At 32.7% G+C, this 17,225-nt stretch overlaps 2 protein-coding genes across 4 annotated transcripts; both read right to left on the bottom strand.

The window, feature by feature from the left end:
• Positions 1–495: 495 nt before the first annotated feature.
• On the bottom strand, positions 496–12,919 carry LOC134831348 (patatin-like phospholipase domain-containing protein 2). Of its 3 annotated transcripts, none has more exons than XM_063845068.1 (7): positions 12,175–12,919; positions 2,316–3,198; positions 2,031–2,183; positions 1,679–1,903; positions 1,456–1,615; positions 1,281–1,398; positions 496–1,202 (listed from the first exon to the last, which is right to left on the bottom strand). In XM_063845068.1, the coding sequence occupies exons 1-7, from the start codon at positions 12,332–12,334 to the stop codon at positions 913–915; spliced, it is 1,989 nt and encodes a 662-aa protein (XP_063701138.1). In that variant the 5' UTR covers positions 12,335–12,919; the 3' UTR covers positions 496–912. The 3 variants fall into 3 exon arrangements, with proteins under 3 accessions (XP_063701138.1, XP_063701146.1, XP_063701154.1); XM_063845084.1 differs by having other exon boundaries at positions 1,031–1,202; positions 1,277–1,398; XM_063845076.1 differs by lacking the exon at positions 2,031–2,183.
• A 1,726-nt stretch (positions 12,920–14,645) lies between these two features.
• LOC134827220 (T-related protein) lies at positions 14,646–17,018 on the bottom strand. The gene is given in 4 exon segments (XM_063839801.1): positions 14,646–14,980; positions 15,043–15,218; positions 15,275–16,307; positions 16,810–17,018. Coding segments are annotated over 4 exon segments (1,632 nt in total). The 3' UTR covers positions 14,646–14,766.
• Between the last annotated feature and the right edge of the window lie 207 nt (positions 17,019–17,225).

The raw sequence follows: 17,225 nt of genomic DNA, 5'->3' as shown, positions 1-17,225 counted from the left end.
ATTTCTTAATAATTCAAAAACTTTCATACTTCTGAGAGAAATATCAAAAATTGTTCAAAACAGAAAAACTGGTACAAAAATCCTCAAAAATAAAAAAACAATTTTTCGTTATTTTCATTTGTTTATTTATTTGCATAATTATACTTTAAATTACAAATTTATTAATAAAAACTTCGTCTGTTTATAACTATCGTTATATTTTTTTTTATTTATTTTTAATTAATAATAAATAAACAACTTTACAAATTCCATTCCACATTAAAATTTTTAGCTATGTTCACTATTATATTTTTTGGTTTGGATTATTAATTTATTTTAATTGTAAGAAAAATGGATGAAAAACAATTTACTTCTATTTATTTAGAGCACAGCCTTGTTTTGTTTTTGATTTGTTAAAATATATTTTATAAAAGTTTTATTACTTCTAAATTTTATTTTTTTGTTTTTTGGTAACAAAATTCTTCACTTTTATTCACAATAATAAAAGTTAATTCATTTTTTTAATTGGATTTGACTTTTTATTCTGTGGAGATGTCGTCGAATGGAATCTATTTAATTATTTTTTTTTAAGAAACAGTTTTTTGTCTGCTTCTTTTAAAGCTCTTTTTACAGTTTCTTTTTATTATTTTAGATTTTTTATTTTATTAAGGATACTTCACGTTATAACTTAGATTTTTTTTTCGATTTTTACATATTTTTTACACGTTTTTTGTAATAAATTATGTTGTGTTTCATTCATATTCAACTACTTAGACACTAAAATATGGTGATTGCCTTAAAAATTAAAAAAAATAAAACATTTTTATGTCACATTGCATTACAGTTTCAAATAATTTTTTGCTTTTTATCATAAAAATAAAATAATAATCATATAGTATGTGTAGGATTTAAAATAAAAAAAAAATCTTAAAATTATGGTTGTTCAATGAGAGATCGACTATTTGCTGTACGAAGCGACGAATTGTTATTATTGTTGTTGTTCATCTCGATAAGGCGTGATTGGTCGGCTTCCGGCTGGAAAAAGGCATCACTTTCGCTGAGAGAGGCTTCTTCGTCGTCGTCAATGCGGATATGCGCATCGAGAAAACGTCGCACCGGCTGCACACTATGTGGCTGCCATCTGCCATCACTATTGATACTGTCCGAGGAATTGTAGGAATACAGATTAGGTTGACTTTGGGATTCGGGCAAATGAGAATAGCCTGTTGAAAGAGTGAAAAAAAAATTCAAAAAATTAGAAATTTTTCGGAAAAATTGACAAAAACTACGAGAGGACCTACTTTGTTGACTCGCATCCCACTCGGCATCGTTTTGATTGTTTTGCTCTTGTGACGGCATCGTTCCCTGGATCGCCGGATCATTACTGTTTGTCATGTCAAATATCTCAGTCACTTTTAACTACGGAAAAAAATCGTAAGTAAATTTGTAAAAATAATTTTTTTTTAAATATCTTACTTTATTATTTTCATCCATCCAATAGAAGGCGTAGACAGCTTCCTGGTTTGTCGTCACCTCAAGTATGTGATCAAAGGCATCCACATCGCTGGACGAACCTGGTGTGTGATACGGAGTATTTGTTACGGTATTCGGAATGTATTCCGTGATATTTGGCTGACTACAAAATCAAAAAATTTTTCATCAGAACTGGAAATTTCACGCAAATCAGTAAGTAACTCACCCACTATCCACCACAATATCGACCTTCGATTCATGCCTGCCGAGTTTCTTGAATTGCGACGAGCCCCGTCTATCGTATTCGGTTAACTCGAGTTCGCATGTCACATTGGCAGTCATTTTTTGATGCTTATTTCTAGATTGGACAAGGATGATATTCAAACTTTCCATGAGATATTTGGTCAAGCTGTACACCATGTGGCCAACCGTTGGAGCGGTTTTCATAATTCTGTAACAAAAAAAAAAAGATTGTTGTTTAGTTATTTAATTCAGAATTCAGAAAAAAATTAAATTTTGTACAAAAATTTTGCCCATAACACCAAATTTAAGCCAAACAAAGCCCAACCAAGACTTACCGTCGAATGTCTTCCTCAACGAGTTTGACATTACTGTCGGACGTTGCCAACATCGTATTTTCAATAAGACGGGCAACAGTTTGGAATTTGTATTCTGTGTGTTCAATAGTGTCACCCACAAGACTTACAATGCGATTCAGTGTTAATAAGAGCCTACAAATCAAGTTTTTAAGGATGTTACGAGCGGTTTAAAAAATTAAAATCAAATTTCTACGGCCGAATGTTAATTTTCATGCAATTTTGAAAAAAAAAATTAGGCATGCAAGTAAATGGGAAGTAACTTACTTTGTAAGTGTGGCACACAAAATGTCAGCTGGCAACGTTGCTGGCAAGGCAAGCGCCGTTTTCAGCAGCCTAGTACTCTTGTGACGAAAGATCCAGTTCATGAGTCCCTTGTTCGCCTGATTTATGTACGTTTGGAAGACAGTTAGTACGGTTTCCGGCATAAATCCTTCCTTCGCCTCCTGCCGTTGCTCAATGCACTCTTTGCATTCGGGATCGTGGTCCGCCTGCTCGGATTCCGACTCGGAATTGTTCGCATTCGGATTTGTCACGACAAATGTCGATTGCACAGCCAAGCAACGCGCACAATTTATCAAGTTATTTCGATGCAAGAACCGCAAGGCATCATCAAAGCCCGATTGGCACATTTTCGAGAGCACTTCCGGTTCTGGCGGAAACAAAATGCGACGGAATCTGTTGATGTTCTGCTTGGAAATTTCGATGCTCGTGTTGGCCCAGTTTACGTGGAACATTTGCCAGCTGTTGTCGCGCGGACAAATGTCACTTTCGCCGCAAAAGGGACTCACGGTTACCGTGTTCTCGTCAATTGTGGGAAGGTTGTCCGAAAATGCACCATCCATGTATCGAACACCGTGAAACCGTGGCGGCAAAACGCCCGAAAAAATGGGTATGAAGCACGCACAGAGCAGCGCATTGAGCAGGTCTTCGCGCGAATTGTACTGCGACACGATGACATTTTTGCCGTCATAGACGCGCGTCAACGAGATGTGGAGCTTGCCGTTGACACGTTCGTGGGCATCTTCCGGCAAGAATTTTTGCAGGCCCTCCAGCAGGCATGTCTGGATGTTGAACGACGGACTGAACGGTCCGAGGGAATGTGAACGCGCCTCGTTTACAACGCGGAAGAAATCAGATGTCATTTCACCTGCAACGAGAAAAAAGGAAATCATTAACATACTTTTTAAAAAAATCACAAAAACACGTTCTAACACGATTTTTTTCCAGGTAAACCACCTGGAGATTTTTTTTTTCTTAAGAGAACTCACAACTGTTGCACTTTACCACTCAGTCACACATACAACAGCATCCCTCGTTCCCGCTCAAAATTCATTCAATAACTTCACAACACGCACGCAGAAGTGAAATGCTACGTCACAGACACACCCTCGGCTGTTTTCTACCTTCGGCTTTTTAAATGCACAACCGAACATTTCACCAAAATATTCGTTTTTCGAGAAAAGGGGAATGCACCGAACGTACATGAAAACATCAGGCGATTCTATTTTTAGCTCACACAAACATACAAACGCACGAAATGCAATGTTTCGAAACATAAACAACATTAAAATTTATGTTGTTATTTCTAACGGCAACTATCATACGACAGACATCATACGATTCATTGTGCATTGTATTTGGGTGTAACGTTGTAAAAGTGACCGTTTTAGAGATAAAAAAAAAATTGTTGTTGTTGACAGATGACCAAAAAAAACAACGACAGACGTTTATCGGAAATTAATAACTGGTTTTTATCTGCCGACTGACGAGTCTTGCATGAAAGTGAATTTCTCGGTGCATGCATTAATTATTGGTAAGTAGCGATCACATTAACTTGATGGCCTTTAAATTTTATTTTTTATTTCATGTATCAATTGATGATCAACTCTTCAACTTATGACTTGTGATGTTAACCTTAAGACCTGATAAAAGATGATGAAGATCTGTGATGAGGACCTGTAAGCGATTTTACTGAAAGACAGATATGCGAATGTGGAGAGTATGCTAAATGACGCGGAGTTACTTGACGTGAAGCAAAGAGTTTACTTTAACGCTCTGAAACTTATCGACAAAGCCAAGAATGATCTACTCCCGGAATACTTGACAGAAAGATTGGCAACGGTGGGCAAATCACAACCTTACGACCTTTGAAGAAAAAACGATTTAAGATTGTCAAACCAAATGACGAGTAAAGCGCTAAACACTATTGACTGACTCAAGAAAATTTTTAGAGAACTTGAAAATGTATGTGAAATCCAATTTTTATTCGCACTAAATGACAAAACAATGAGATCACCAAAACGAAAAAACTGATTGGTCAACATCATCTGTATCAAAAACTTTATTGAGGACCATAAGATATCAACAACATATCAAAATCTTCAGTGACAAAACTAATCTCGCAATAAAGCCTCTTTACTCAGATTCGAATAAACGTTCAAAAATTCGTCAACTCATGAAAAAATTATCTGTAAAATACTAAATTTTTTGGCAAGGCCAATCATTGAACTTCAATTGATCGAGTTAACAAAATAAAAAAAAAGTTATCGAACTACAACTACCTTGAACTTCGAATTTCTGCGCAAAACCCTCTCCAACACCGCTGATAACATACGCAAAAGAACCTTGAAATCGGACCGATTAGAACCACTGACAATAACAAAGTGCCCTCGTAAAACAATAACATCCTAATCTACTTCAAATCATGGCATACAAAAAACACTCTCATTTTTTTTTTCTACGTCCAACACAATCGAGCTTTGACGTCAATTACTCAGTTTGTGATCCCGCAACATTCCCGCTGCTCTACTGACCGACATTATCATCGGCTCCTTATCAGCATATGCTTACTTTTTTATGATATGAGCAAAAACAAACAAACAAAAAAATGCGAAAAATCAACCGCTTATTTATGATTGTGTTTACTAACTCGCATTTCTAATCCGCGCGCAACCTCACCGATAACATTCTAGCACACATTTGATAAGATTTTATCGCAACGACCTTCTAATCATCATTGTGTTAGGTTAGAAGTGTTTCTTAATCGTAATTTTTTTCAAATATCATCTTAGCGGCTTACTTTACGGGTTTTCCGGTATTTCATTCATTTTTTGTCTTATCTAATCGGTCACGCGTACTCTCTTTAGCACTCCAAGGCACCATGGAGGTGTGAAAACCCAATAAATGTTGACATTGAATGCGAATATTTTTCATCGCTTCAAGCTTTTGTCACAAACTTTATCAATGTTTTGCAAATAAAATGACAACTTCATAAAAAAAATAAACAATTAAATACTGATATGACCTACTTATGATGCACAATGTTTTTGCAAATAAATTAAAATAAATAATGATTCGGAATGTAAAAATGTTTACAATGATATATTTAATTATATTTGTCACAAAAGAGTAGTTTTTTACATGAACAAGACAAAAATTAAGCTGTTTTGCATGTAAAACATGTTTTGTTTGCAAGAATGAGGAAGGTCAGTTAATTTACTTCTGCATCAATGAAGATCGATACCCAGTAAAGAAAGAATATCAACGGGTTACGTCAATGTAAATCGCAGTTTAAGCAGAAAAAAGTTGTGTCATGACAAAGGGTAAGTGCAAGGTCCAACGTAATAATTATTATCTAGTTGTAGATATGAAGCTACAGCAAGTGTTGTTTACTATAAATTGTGATTACAGTGAACTAGTGGGTTTCAGATTGAAGTTATTTAACGTTAGAAGCTGATGTAATGCTTTAAACAAGATTTAAATCAAAGAATTGTGTTTAAAAAATTATTTTTAAATTTTTAACGGTCACTTTTTGAATTGACATTTACAAATTTTTGCTCAAAAATGTCACTAAATGTGAAAAATTCGTATTTTTGATAAAAATTAAAATATTTTTACAAAAAGAAGACCTTTTTACATTGAAAAAACTTAAACTCTTGTCTAGACCATAGATAAATACATATTTAAATTACACCTACTTTGTCTAAATTGCCTTAAACGACCAAAACTGACAAAAATTATGTTGCATCACACCCGACTTGTACATTATATCACTGAATTCCATAGCATTCGCCAGTTTCCAGTTGTTTTGTTGATGATCAACATGTTTACAACAACAACTTTTATTTACTATTCAAAAATGTGCGCATTTGAAATACAAGACGTATCTTTTGTGAAACAAACAACAACAACTAAGAGTTCAAAACTCTCTTTATAAATTGCTGATTAACCTACTAAACTAATTTCAACTGCAAAGAATTTGCACAATGTTTTAATTAAATCAGTTGAAAGTGAAAGGAAAATTTTTCACAATTCACTGCTTTACAACCTTCAGCCTTCAATTATTACTGACCACGTTGTCAGAATCTTTGTAAATAAATTCTTATCTCGAATAGTTTGATAAAAATTGAATTTAATTTAAAACACGAGCCCCAGATAAAAAAGGGCCTGTCTTGCCGTTTATTCGTTCAACGTAGCTCAAGTACTTAAGTCGAGCGAGCATGACAACATCGTAACTGCCACACACCACAAATTGTGACATAATCGTTGTTTTTCGGCTACACAAAAAAAAAGTGCGTAATTTACGTTTGTACGATTTTTATATGTGTGTCACGACGACGAGAGCGGTAGTGAAATGGCCTTGAATAAACGACAAAAACAGTTCGGTAAACCTACTTGAAAAAAAAAATAATATTCTAATCATAAGTTCGAAAGAATTTTGTTTTTCTATTTTTTTCAGGGCCCTTTTGATAGTTTATTTTTCGCAGATGATGTGTTTGGATAGCGTCATCAGTATTTACACGAGCGATGTATTTTATGACCAGTATGTTTGTTTTTATTTTTACCACACAAAAGTTATTTTAATATGAAAAGGGCACGACTAAACTGGTTTGTTTGTTGTTGTTTTTTCTATTAATTTGAGTTAATTTTAACAGGAAATCAACAAAAAGCTGGATTTTATGAAATATTTAGGGAATTATGTAATTCCTGAAGGACTGTAAGTGCATTCCTAAAGACAAGAATCAGATGAGTTTAGAAGAATTTCTTGTAAAAGTCTAATTTCTTGAAAAAAATATTGATAAAATGATTTAATTTGACTATAGAGTTGATTAAGAGACAACGGATCTTGTTACCCAGGGATGCCAATTACCAATTACCCGGGGATGCCAAAAAACCAAAATATTAAAAAATGAACTAATATCATTAAAAATCGTGAATTCGAAATAATTTCAGCTACAGGAAGTTCGATAGCCTCCCTATCATCGCAAAAATCCAAAATTTTTAGTTGACAATAAGAATTAATGCATATCGTTATCTATGACATCAAAGCACTTGTTTATCGTTGTACGACTCATGATGATAAATATTTTGTATCTAAACCGTAAAAAGTGACAACAAAATACAAATCGTACATTTGTACGGTTTCCATGCGCCTCATCGCCGAGAATATTATTGTCTTTTTGCTCACATTTACCTACATTTTCGTGCAAAACTGTCACAAACTCGAGCAGAAACAAAGGTAATTGTGTCACGTTTATTTTGAAGAGCAAACGTGCAATGTGAAGGTGAAGGTTTCCTCTCGAAGAAAACGCTCTTCTTTTATCAACAACCGCTTGTTTGATTGATTTACACGCCTCTTTCCTCTCAATTGACGTCATCCGCGCACATTTTTCGCATGTACTTGACCTTAGAATTTCTTATCACTGCCTGATTATCATAAACACAGAACGTCAGGGAACTTTTCCAAGAAATCACACCACGTTCGGTTTTTAAAGGCACGGCTATTTGCGTCTTACTTTTAAAACGAGAAGTAAACATATTACGAAATTTTTGTTTCTTTTTTTCGGTCTAACATGTTTCCACATGAAATCAAAACAACAACAAAAAATCGAGTTCGTAGCCCTTTTACAAGAACGTAATAGAAATAGGTTTTTGGTATCAAAATTGTAAACAAAATTCCTTCTTTGGAATTAAAAATTTATGTAAACAACTTTTGTTTCTCGATGCATCTGCAGTGGTATGTTGTTGATTGATAGAGAACGAAAGTTGGGTTGTTTTATGTTATTGACACCTTTAACATATTAATTTATAAAGTGATTTTTGATACTTGATGATTGACATATAACACAATTTTCAATTAAAATCTGGATTTGAAGCAATTTTGAGGTTATGTTATGATCTCAGCTGATCTCATGATCAAAACATAACCTCAAAATTGCTTAAAATTCAAATTTTTGTACATTTTGTAACAATTTTCAAAAATTAAAAGAAAAACTTTGTTTTTAGCGATTTTGAGGTTATGTTACGATCTTTTGAGAAAAAACGATCCAAACATAACCTCAAAACTGTTTAAAATCAGAATTTTAATGAAAATTTGAAACTTAAAAAGTATCAAGTTAAAAGTAACTGATATGCAAACGAAAAAATTATTTCGTAATTGAATTTCCATTTCCTTCAAACAAACAAAAAGTAGGTAAATATTTGAATTTCCGTAACTTAATACCTAAGCGATCGCTGCTTATTTGTTTGTTTCTTCGACAATTTTCAAAACTTTTTATGACTCATAGTAAAAAAAATCAAAATCAGCACAAAATGCGACCTCATTGCATTTCAGGAACGGAAATCCATTGTCAGTCATCGAGTCTCTTCTTCTGCTTCTCAGATCGCAATATATTGAAATATTGACGTATTTGTACTACTATCATCTTGTTTTCTCATGACATTTTAGGTCAAGCGATTATTAATTTGAATTTCTAATCAGCGAGCGGATTTTTTTTTCGCGCAATTGCAATTGTGTGCAAGTAACAGGCGATTATAACAACGACGATTATTTACAAAGAAACCGCAAAATAATTTTATTTTTCTTTCCCTTTTTAACCTTTTTTTTCCGTAGTTGTTTGTATTTAGAACAATTATATACTTTTAATTACTTACACATGTGAGAGTTATTTACGTCATTTGGTCGTAATTCTTCGTTTTTCGCGCTTTGATTGTTGTGGTTTCGTTTATTTATTACATATTTTTTGTGTATGCGCAAAATTATCAGCTGAGCTGTCATTGAAAAAGTTTCTCTTGTTCTCTTATAAGATCGATGTGATCAATTTTGATCAAAAAATTTTGTAAAATTTTCCATAAAAAATTAAATATGTCTAAAATTTTACTTAAAATTAATTTTTGCTTGATTTTGAGGTTATGTAGAGATCATAATGATCAAAATAAAATTTTTATTAAAATTTTAATTGAAATTTTAGACAAAAAATTATTTTAAAGGATCAAAAAACTGGAAGTAAACCCTCATAAAAAATTTTTTTAGAGGTTATCTACCATACCACACTTATTGTAAACAAAAAGCTTGCTTGCCACTGATTTTCATTCACAATCGCACAATAGTGTTTTTTACTGGATTATCAGCTAACTTTGTTCAAATTGACCTACATTACAGGAATAAATTGATAATTTTTATTTTTTTACAGTTTTTTTCTGTCAATGCTCGTGGCATTTCTAAATATAGTTCAAAACACACAATTAGCTCAACACATCGTATCATATGACAATGATGTTCGATGCATTATTTTTAATATTTATCATCGTTGTGTAGTGATAATAAGGAGCGATTGAAACGCATGATAACTGAATTTATATTTAAAATATACAATATTTAATTGATTCATCGTTTATTGCTTTATCAAGTTCATGCATGGATTTCTTTGTTTCGCCTGGCGGACTTGATAAAGACATCTAGGTTTGTTTGCCGAAGACAAAAGAACTGACCGATATGCTCGAAACTAAAACACAAACGCCGCTGTCGAGAGAACAAAGCTGCAGACTGTCTGTCTGTTTGATCAGATTTTTGATAAAAAAAAAATTAAGAATTTGACGTCATTTTTAATTTTTTTTTCTTTACAAAAAAAATTAAGAAAACAACTTGTGATAACGAAAGTCTGACAGCTTTGATTTGCCGGAATGCGGCAATATTTATTCTTGTCATTTTTTTTTTAGAAAATGGCAAAACAAAAATATCGCAGAGAAAGAGAGACAGAGAGAAATGTGAAAGGCGGACAGGCATGAAATAAATAAATAATAATAAATAAAACGTAATTCCTGGCGATAGCGAGCAGAGAAACAAATTTCATCATTTTTGCCGGATTTTGAGGATTGTTTTTAAAAATTTGTAAACAAAACGTAAAAGTTTTATGGAATAATATTTTTAAAAAATCATAATTTTAAATTAAAAAAAAAATAAAAAGTTCTAGATTTTTCTTAAAAATAAATATATTTTAATTAAAAAAATAAATAAAATAATTATTTAAAAAAAATTAAAATTAAATTAAATTAGAAAAATTTAAAAAAAATAAAAATGATTAGAAATATTTAAAAAAAAAATTATCATTAATAATTTTAAAAAATTTATTAAAAAATTACTTAAAATTTTATAATTTTCGTGATTTATTTTTAAATAATTTTTAATTGTTAATCTGATAAAAAGTCCTCTAAAAAAATCCAATCCAGGCTAAATGTGTAAAAAGAACACAAAAAATCAATATAATTTGTCAATCAACAATTTTATTACGTTTTTGACATGATTCATAAGACTTTGCACTCAAATTTTTTATTACTTTATAACACACTTTACTTTGCACGAGATAGGAGAATGCATCACATTTCGTCAATATGAACGAAAAAAATATATATTTTTGTTAATTTTGTCGAACAATGACGGACAAATTGGCTTGATCTCTTGTTGAACTCGTGCAACTTGACCAACTCAGTGAGTAACTGACTCGTCGTAATTACAACATGTTAACATTTATTGTATTAATTTACTCGCAAAAAAATACTAAAAATTCCGTGAAAAAAAGTTAATGAACTTTTGTTGATTGTTATTCATACTTTTGTGACATTGACTATCTCGCCAATTGATAAGTTAGTTGTTCGTGATTTAAACAAAATAACAAAAAAAAATTTTTTTTTGACAAATGATATCATTTTAGGGTACGTTTTAGCTTATCTTCAATTGATTGAGCGTCCAGAATCTTATCTGATACGCGAGTTTTGGGGCGTTTGAGACAAGAACAGGTGAACGAAACGTTATTTCGTAACAATCTTGCTTTAATTTAAAATGAATTAAACCGATTTTTGGGAAAAAAAACCACTAAAAGTTAATTTAATTTTTTTTTCTAGTCATTCTTCGAACAAAAAAGAACAACAAAGAACGTCAGAGGCAGTGCAGTGATGCAATTATATGCACCCATCACCTTTTAATAGAATAGATGAGAAAATAATGATTAATAGTCGTTCATCATCATCAACAACAACGAACTTCGCTTTATTTTGATTGATGTGAACAAAAAAAGGGATTTACAGGTATGTACTTTTACCTGCAGTTTTAATCTATTTTTCGACCATCCATAAAAAAATCTTAGGTAAACTTTTTTTAAAAAATAATTTGCACGTAAAACACTTGCAAGTGTCAAAAATCTCCTTTAAGGTCACCTTTAAGAAGTTGGGGGTGTGTAAATTTCTCGACTAGAAACCGGTTTTTGTGATTTTGAAAATAAACAAAGACAAAGAAATATTTTTTTTTTACAAATTATACAAGAAACCACTTGCTACTTTGTAATTTTTGTCTATTTTTTGATTTTTTTCTTGCACGTGAATGTAGTTATTGTCACAAAAATAACTTTTGAAAGCCTTTGAAGGGCATTTTAATCCGAAAAATTTTCGATTTCCGTGACGATGGCGTCCCATAATTGGTTGAATAATTACCGAGGACATTAATTTTCAAAAAATAGAAATATGAGGAAAGAATTTTATAACAAATGTAAATATCATGTTTAATGACCTGTTATGGCGAGCAGTGCACTTCATCGAGTATAATTACAATTAAATGCATTCCTTTTAGTTATTTTTCTTCTTCGTTTTCTATTCTATTTACTTTAAATAAATTTATTTATCAGTTTATTTATACTTTTTTTTCCAATAAAAGGCACACTTTGTATATAAATTTATTTTATTGATTTGCGTAAACAAATATGGAACACACACAACAACAAAAAAAAACTGATTTTTCTTCTTTTTTTTCGACACTTGTAATTTTTTTTGTATGTAAAAAATGATGACTTACCTAACGGCATGTCACAGAGGAGACATGCTGCAGCCAATGCACCGGCTGATGCTCCACTTATTTTGTCCAGCAACAAGTGAGGGGCATATTTTTTAAAGCAAACAGCGACACCCACATGATAAATGCCGAGGAATCCGCATCCAGCAAACGATAAATTCATTTTTAATATTTTTTTTTTGTTGTTGTTTCGTTAAAAGTAGACGACTTTTTTTTATTCTCGATTTAATAATTTAATTTTTTAAGCGTTATTGAGATGTTTCCACTTCGGTATCGTTCGAATGATTAACTGCGTGAATTTACGGAACAGATGTTTTATTCGATTCGATTACTTTATTTCGCTTATTATTTACCGTCTTATCAGTATTCGTCGACGTCGTCGTCTACTTCTTAGTTGTGAGTGTATTTTTTAAGCACAAGCCACAAATGCGTAGTATATTTATTTATTTCTCTCTATTTCAACATGTACAATATACTACGAAACACGACACACAGCGCTCTAGAGCTTTAGAGTTACATAGTTGGTGAAATACACTTCGCTTGATATATCTTTTCGAAACAATAAAAACAAATTTTGCTTTTTTTACTTTTCCACAAACAGGTACAAAAAAAGAATAATTTTTACACTAATTATATCTTTTTACTGCTGATTTACTCTTTTGTATGTTAAGCTTTTTCCACAAATATTTTGGATATTTTTTTTAATAAAAAATTTATTTAGGAGCGCAAATTTATACGTCTATTTACTCGAAAACTTCGGTATGGTCTGATTTGCTGTATGAACAATTCACGATGATGATGTGCCAATACATACAAAACGGGAAAAAAGTACAACGTCGGTGAGTCATTCGGGTAACTTCGTGTCTCATGATGTTGTTGTTGTTGTTACTTTACATGAATGTTCGTTTGTGTATGTTGACTTTATAGGAAAAAGGGAAAATTTTGGTGGTTGTTGATGTAATTATAATAATATTGTGTAATTCCTTGTTGCGTTTTAAGGAAACATTAATAAACATTTTTAAGGAAAACAAAGGGTCGAAAATTGCAATTTTATGGAAATTTGTGGAATAATTTAGAATGTTCGAGAACTTTCAATTTTGTTCCAGATAGTTGGAAAAAGTTCTTGAAACAAAAAATTGTGATTTATTGCATTTTAACGGTTTTTCAGGAGCATAAATTTTAACGTATTTTTGAAATCGTTGAGGAATACTGATTTTTTATACGTTGAGACGCTTGCTCACTGGGGTTTTAACTGGGAATGTGTTTGATGTACAGAGTATTTTACTTAGCTGGTGTTACATTCGATACTTCAATTTAACTGAGATGAAGTAATTCCTTAGCAATATATGTCAAGAGAACTTCCCTGATGAAGCTTTTGTACATGGTTCATATTCATGGTTCAATTTTTTTTATCTAAGCTTTTTAATTTTATCTGTTCTAATTAAAACTTTTTCGATTCCTATTAAAGATTTTGGAATAAATATATCTTCTTTTTTTGTTTCCTAGGTTGGGTGGGTTATATCGAATCAAAAATATTTTTAAGTTCATTAACATAATCAAGAGGATCTGGACAAGAGTCAAAAGGGATAAATAATTCATTAGGTAAAGTTATATCTTGTCCATACATGAGAAAAGCAGGAGACGTTCCTAAATCCTCTTTAATTGAAGTTCTAATGCCAAGTAATACATATAAGCCAAGTATGGTCGGTCGTCATTTTTGTCGGAATTCTGAATCTCGAAAAGTATTCGTCTACTAAAGTTTTTGTTCCTATGTTCTTAATTGGATAAGCTTCTGGCCAACGCGAAAAAAACGATCTACTTCAGTTAATACATATTTAAAGTCGTTTGAAGGAGGAAAAGGTCCAACTATGTCAATATGAATATGATCGAATTTGTATTTTGGAACTATAATATTTTGAATTGGTGTCTTAATATGCCTTGTGATTTTTTCTTTCTGACACATCTCACATTCTTTGGTCCAATTACTCGACTGATTTTTATTTTATTAATTATTAATTGACTAAAATCATTTTCAAAGCATACTTCAATTAAATACGGGAATAGTAAAATTTTAAGGTTCAACGTGAGTGATATTACAATTGCTTATCAGCCAGCGGATTGTAGACTCGATTGCGTCGTTTCTTTTGGTCCTCGCGATACTATAAAGCTAAAGTTTAAACCTACCACGTTTTTATTTAAACTTAAAGCCTCTTTGAACAGAAGATACGTGTCCACTAGACACATATAAGGGGGGTTCAAAATTTGGCCGTCTTATCTGATGTTAATGGATAACGCCTAAATTCTGTTTTTACAAGCTACATACATTAATCCAGATATTTGTTCGTTTAATTTAACTTACATTTAAGATAAAACCTAAAAACTTTAAATTTATTACAATAATTTGTAAAATTTTATTCAATCTTTTAAAATATTTCACTAACTAAACTTTTATATTAATCAAATATTTTTCTTAACTTTTTTTCTAAAACTTAACTTTTGAGTCTAAACAACAATGATTAACTTCCATACTATCTAATACTTTTTACAAGAACTTCAGATCATTTTTTCATATTTTTTTTTCTTTTTGCACGTTTCTTAGCTATTAGTAACAGGCGTTGATGGCGTCAAAGGAGTCCAAGTTTTAATTTCTCTTTCTGGAGTCCGATTACTATTGCAATTTTCTTGAATGACGGAAGCTTCACCAACAACAACTGCTTCGTTGTTATTATTGTTGTGATAAAATGAGCTCGGTGACAATCCAGGATGAATTTTAACTGGCTCGATTGGTTCTACGGTTTGAGCGTACGTGCTGGAAATTTAAAAAAAATATTTTAATTTTGACTAATTCTTATGTTTTTAGAAATTCCTTACTTTAGATCACCGATTATTGGAATGTAGTCTCCCGTTGGATAATGGTAAGTTGATTGAAAGTAATCGCCGGGATGCCACGAAGTCGAATAACTCAAATTTGTGATTGTGTTTGGGTTCAAAACGTTTCCATAGATTTGATATGTTGATGGAGAGACCGCTGGTGGAGGATGATAAATCTGAAAAATACAATTTTAATAATTTTTAAATTAAAAATTGTAAGAAAAATCCTTACCTGATGTGATCCAGTTGTGCAAATCTGCGGTGGTGGCGTTGCATTTTGATAAATTTCCGCTTGATTCACCGCCGGAATATATTGCGACGTCAAATGTGAGTGACTGTATGTAGGCGACGCTGTGTTATAGTGTGGCGAGCCATTTGACGGCGTCGGTGACGAATTATGTGCTTGAATGGAGCTCGGACTGCTCGGGGCAGGACTATTCCAATATGTGCCGGAAGACGATTGTGTCATTTGCCACGCTGACGAACTCGGGGGATATGCGGAAAATGCCGTTGAAGATGTTCCGGGACTTGATTCTACAAAAAAAGCATTGAAAAATCAGAATTTATACAAAAAATTGATTTTCTTACTCGATGTTGGAACGGGAGACGGCGAAACAGACGTTTGTTTCGAGGGACGTTGTGTCGTATAAGGCGTAACTCGATTACTTCTCATTTGCGATGACGCCGCTGACGAATATTGATAACGATCTGATGTGCTAAACGTCGGTTGAGGCGCCGAATAAGCTGTATGAGGTAAAAACCATCCGTAAGTTTGATTTTCTCGCGCATATGTCGAGTCAGGACGTTCCTTAGCATCCAAAAACGCCTTTGCAAAGGGGTTATATTTGATTTTAAGTGACGTCACTTCCTCATTTTGGTACGCTGTGACAGCAATGAACTGCGTTTCCGGAAAAGGATATGTCACAACGCGTCGTTGTTCAGAATTAACACGCACAAGATGCACACGAGGCTCGTATTTGTGCAGAGAATTCAACATTATCTGTCCAGAACCGTTTGTTTTGTTCGTAAGTTTGACTTTTGCAAAGGAAATTGGTTCTTTCATCCAATGCGCGCCAAAATTAGGAGATTCGGGATGAACGTAGACCGGATTTGATGGAGGCGCTTCAGCTTTTCCGCCGGGAACCCATTCGCCATTTACATATTTCCAACGATGACTGTCAATTTGCACGAATTCCAGAAGGACAGTGTACATCGCCGCAGGATCCAAGCCACTTGTGGTTATTTTTACTACGGGAAACATTCGTCTAGGTAAGAAAATATAAGAAAAACAACCTTCATTAGTACACATTTATAGCTATACACGTGCAAACTATGTTTTTTTTTTTTTGCTTGCTTTACATTTACTAGTTTATTGTCTCAACCAGTTAGTACCATGCTGAGGTGTTAAATGAAACAAAATAAACTGGAATAGGCGTTAATTATTATTAGTAAGTTGCTCGATTGCATATTTGTTCCACAACTCTATTCAAACAACAAAATGCAAAGCTATTGATTTTCTCTCGTCTCGCGTTTTTGTGCTTCGTGTTTTGAGAGCACACAAAAATCGTGCATTTTCAATATTTAAAAATGGCATTTTTTTCGAAAAAGTGCATGAGAATGCAAAAAAATCCGTTTTCCGCTAATAAGAGTACAAACATAAAATATCTCTCTAAGCAACACAAAAAAAAAATAAATGGCAGCAATAAATCGTTTTGCAAAGTAATTAATTATGCGTGCCTTTAGGCGTTTTTTCGCACCACTACTAACCTGCCATTCTTCGTAACAATCATCTCGTTAGTCAAATTCTGGAATCGCATCCATAAATCACGATCGTCAAGTACGATGCTCAAATTTCGATCGACATCCGGACTGCGATTCGATGTGCCATGATGTCCCATTGACATGCCCGTTGCTGATATCATTGGCTCGATCGCTGACAAAATGTGAGGTGCGGCCATCTCTTCGACGGATCTCATTTGTAAAGCTGATGATGTTGATGAAGACGGCGACGACGCGGATGATTGCTTTTCAGTATTTTCTGAAAGAAAAGGTAAGAAAAAAATTAATTTAGAGAAAAAAAATCTTTGTATGTTTATTAATGAAGACCAAATAGAGCCAGCTCGTATACTGGCATTTGCGTGTGGTATCTGATTATATTTTATTTTATTTGTTCAAACGATTTG

The sequence above is a fragment of the Culicoides brevitarsis genome, chromosome 1 (genome assembly GCF_036172545.1).
Source record: "Culicoides brevitarsis isolate CSIRO-B50_1 chromosome 1, AGI_CSIRO_Cbre_v1, whole genome shotgun sequence".
In the NCBI taxonomy this organism is placed as follows: domain Eukaryota; kingdom Metazoa; phylum Arthropoda; class Insecta; order Diptera; family Ceratopogonidae; genus Culicoides; species Culicoides brevitarsis.
This window is presented reverse-complemented; position numbering and strand designations above follow the sequence as displayed.

Bases quoted from the DNA above. Each gene is read 5' to 3' on its own strand.
- LOC134831348 (XM_063845068.1), bottom strand. From the start codon at position 12,334: ATGAATTTATCGTTTGCTGGATGCGGATTCCTCGGCATTTATCATGTG. The intron at 2,184-2,315 runs GTAAGTTACTTC...CTTGATTTGTAG, and splicing joins TTGTGTGCCACACTTACAAA to GCTCTTATTAACACTGAATC. The intron at 1,203-1,280 runs GTAGGTCCTCTC...CTCTTTCAACAG, and splicing joins GTGGGATGCGAGTCAACAAA to GCTATTCTCATTTGCCCGAA.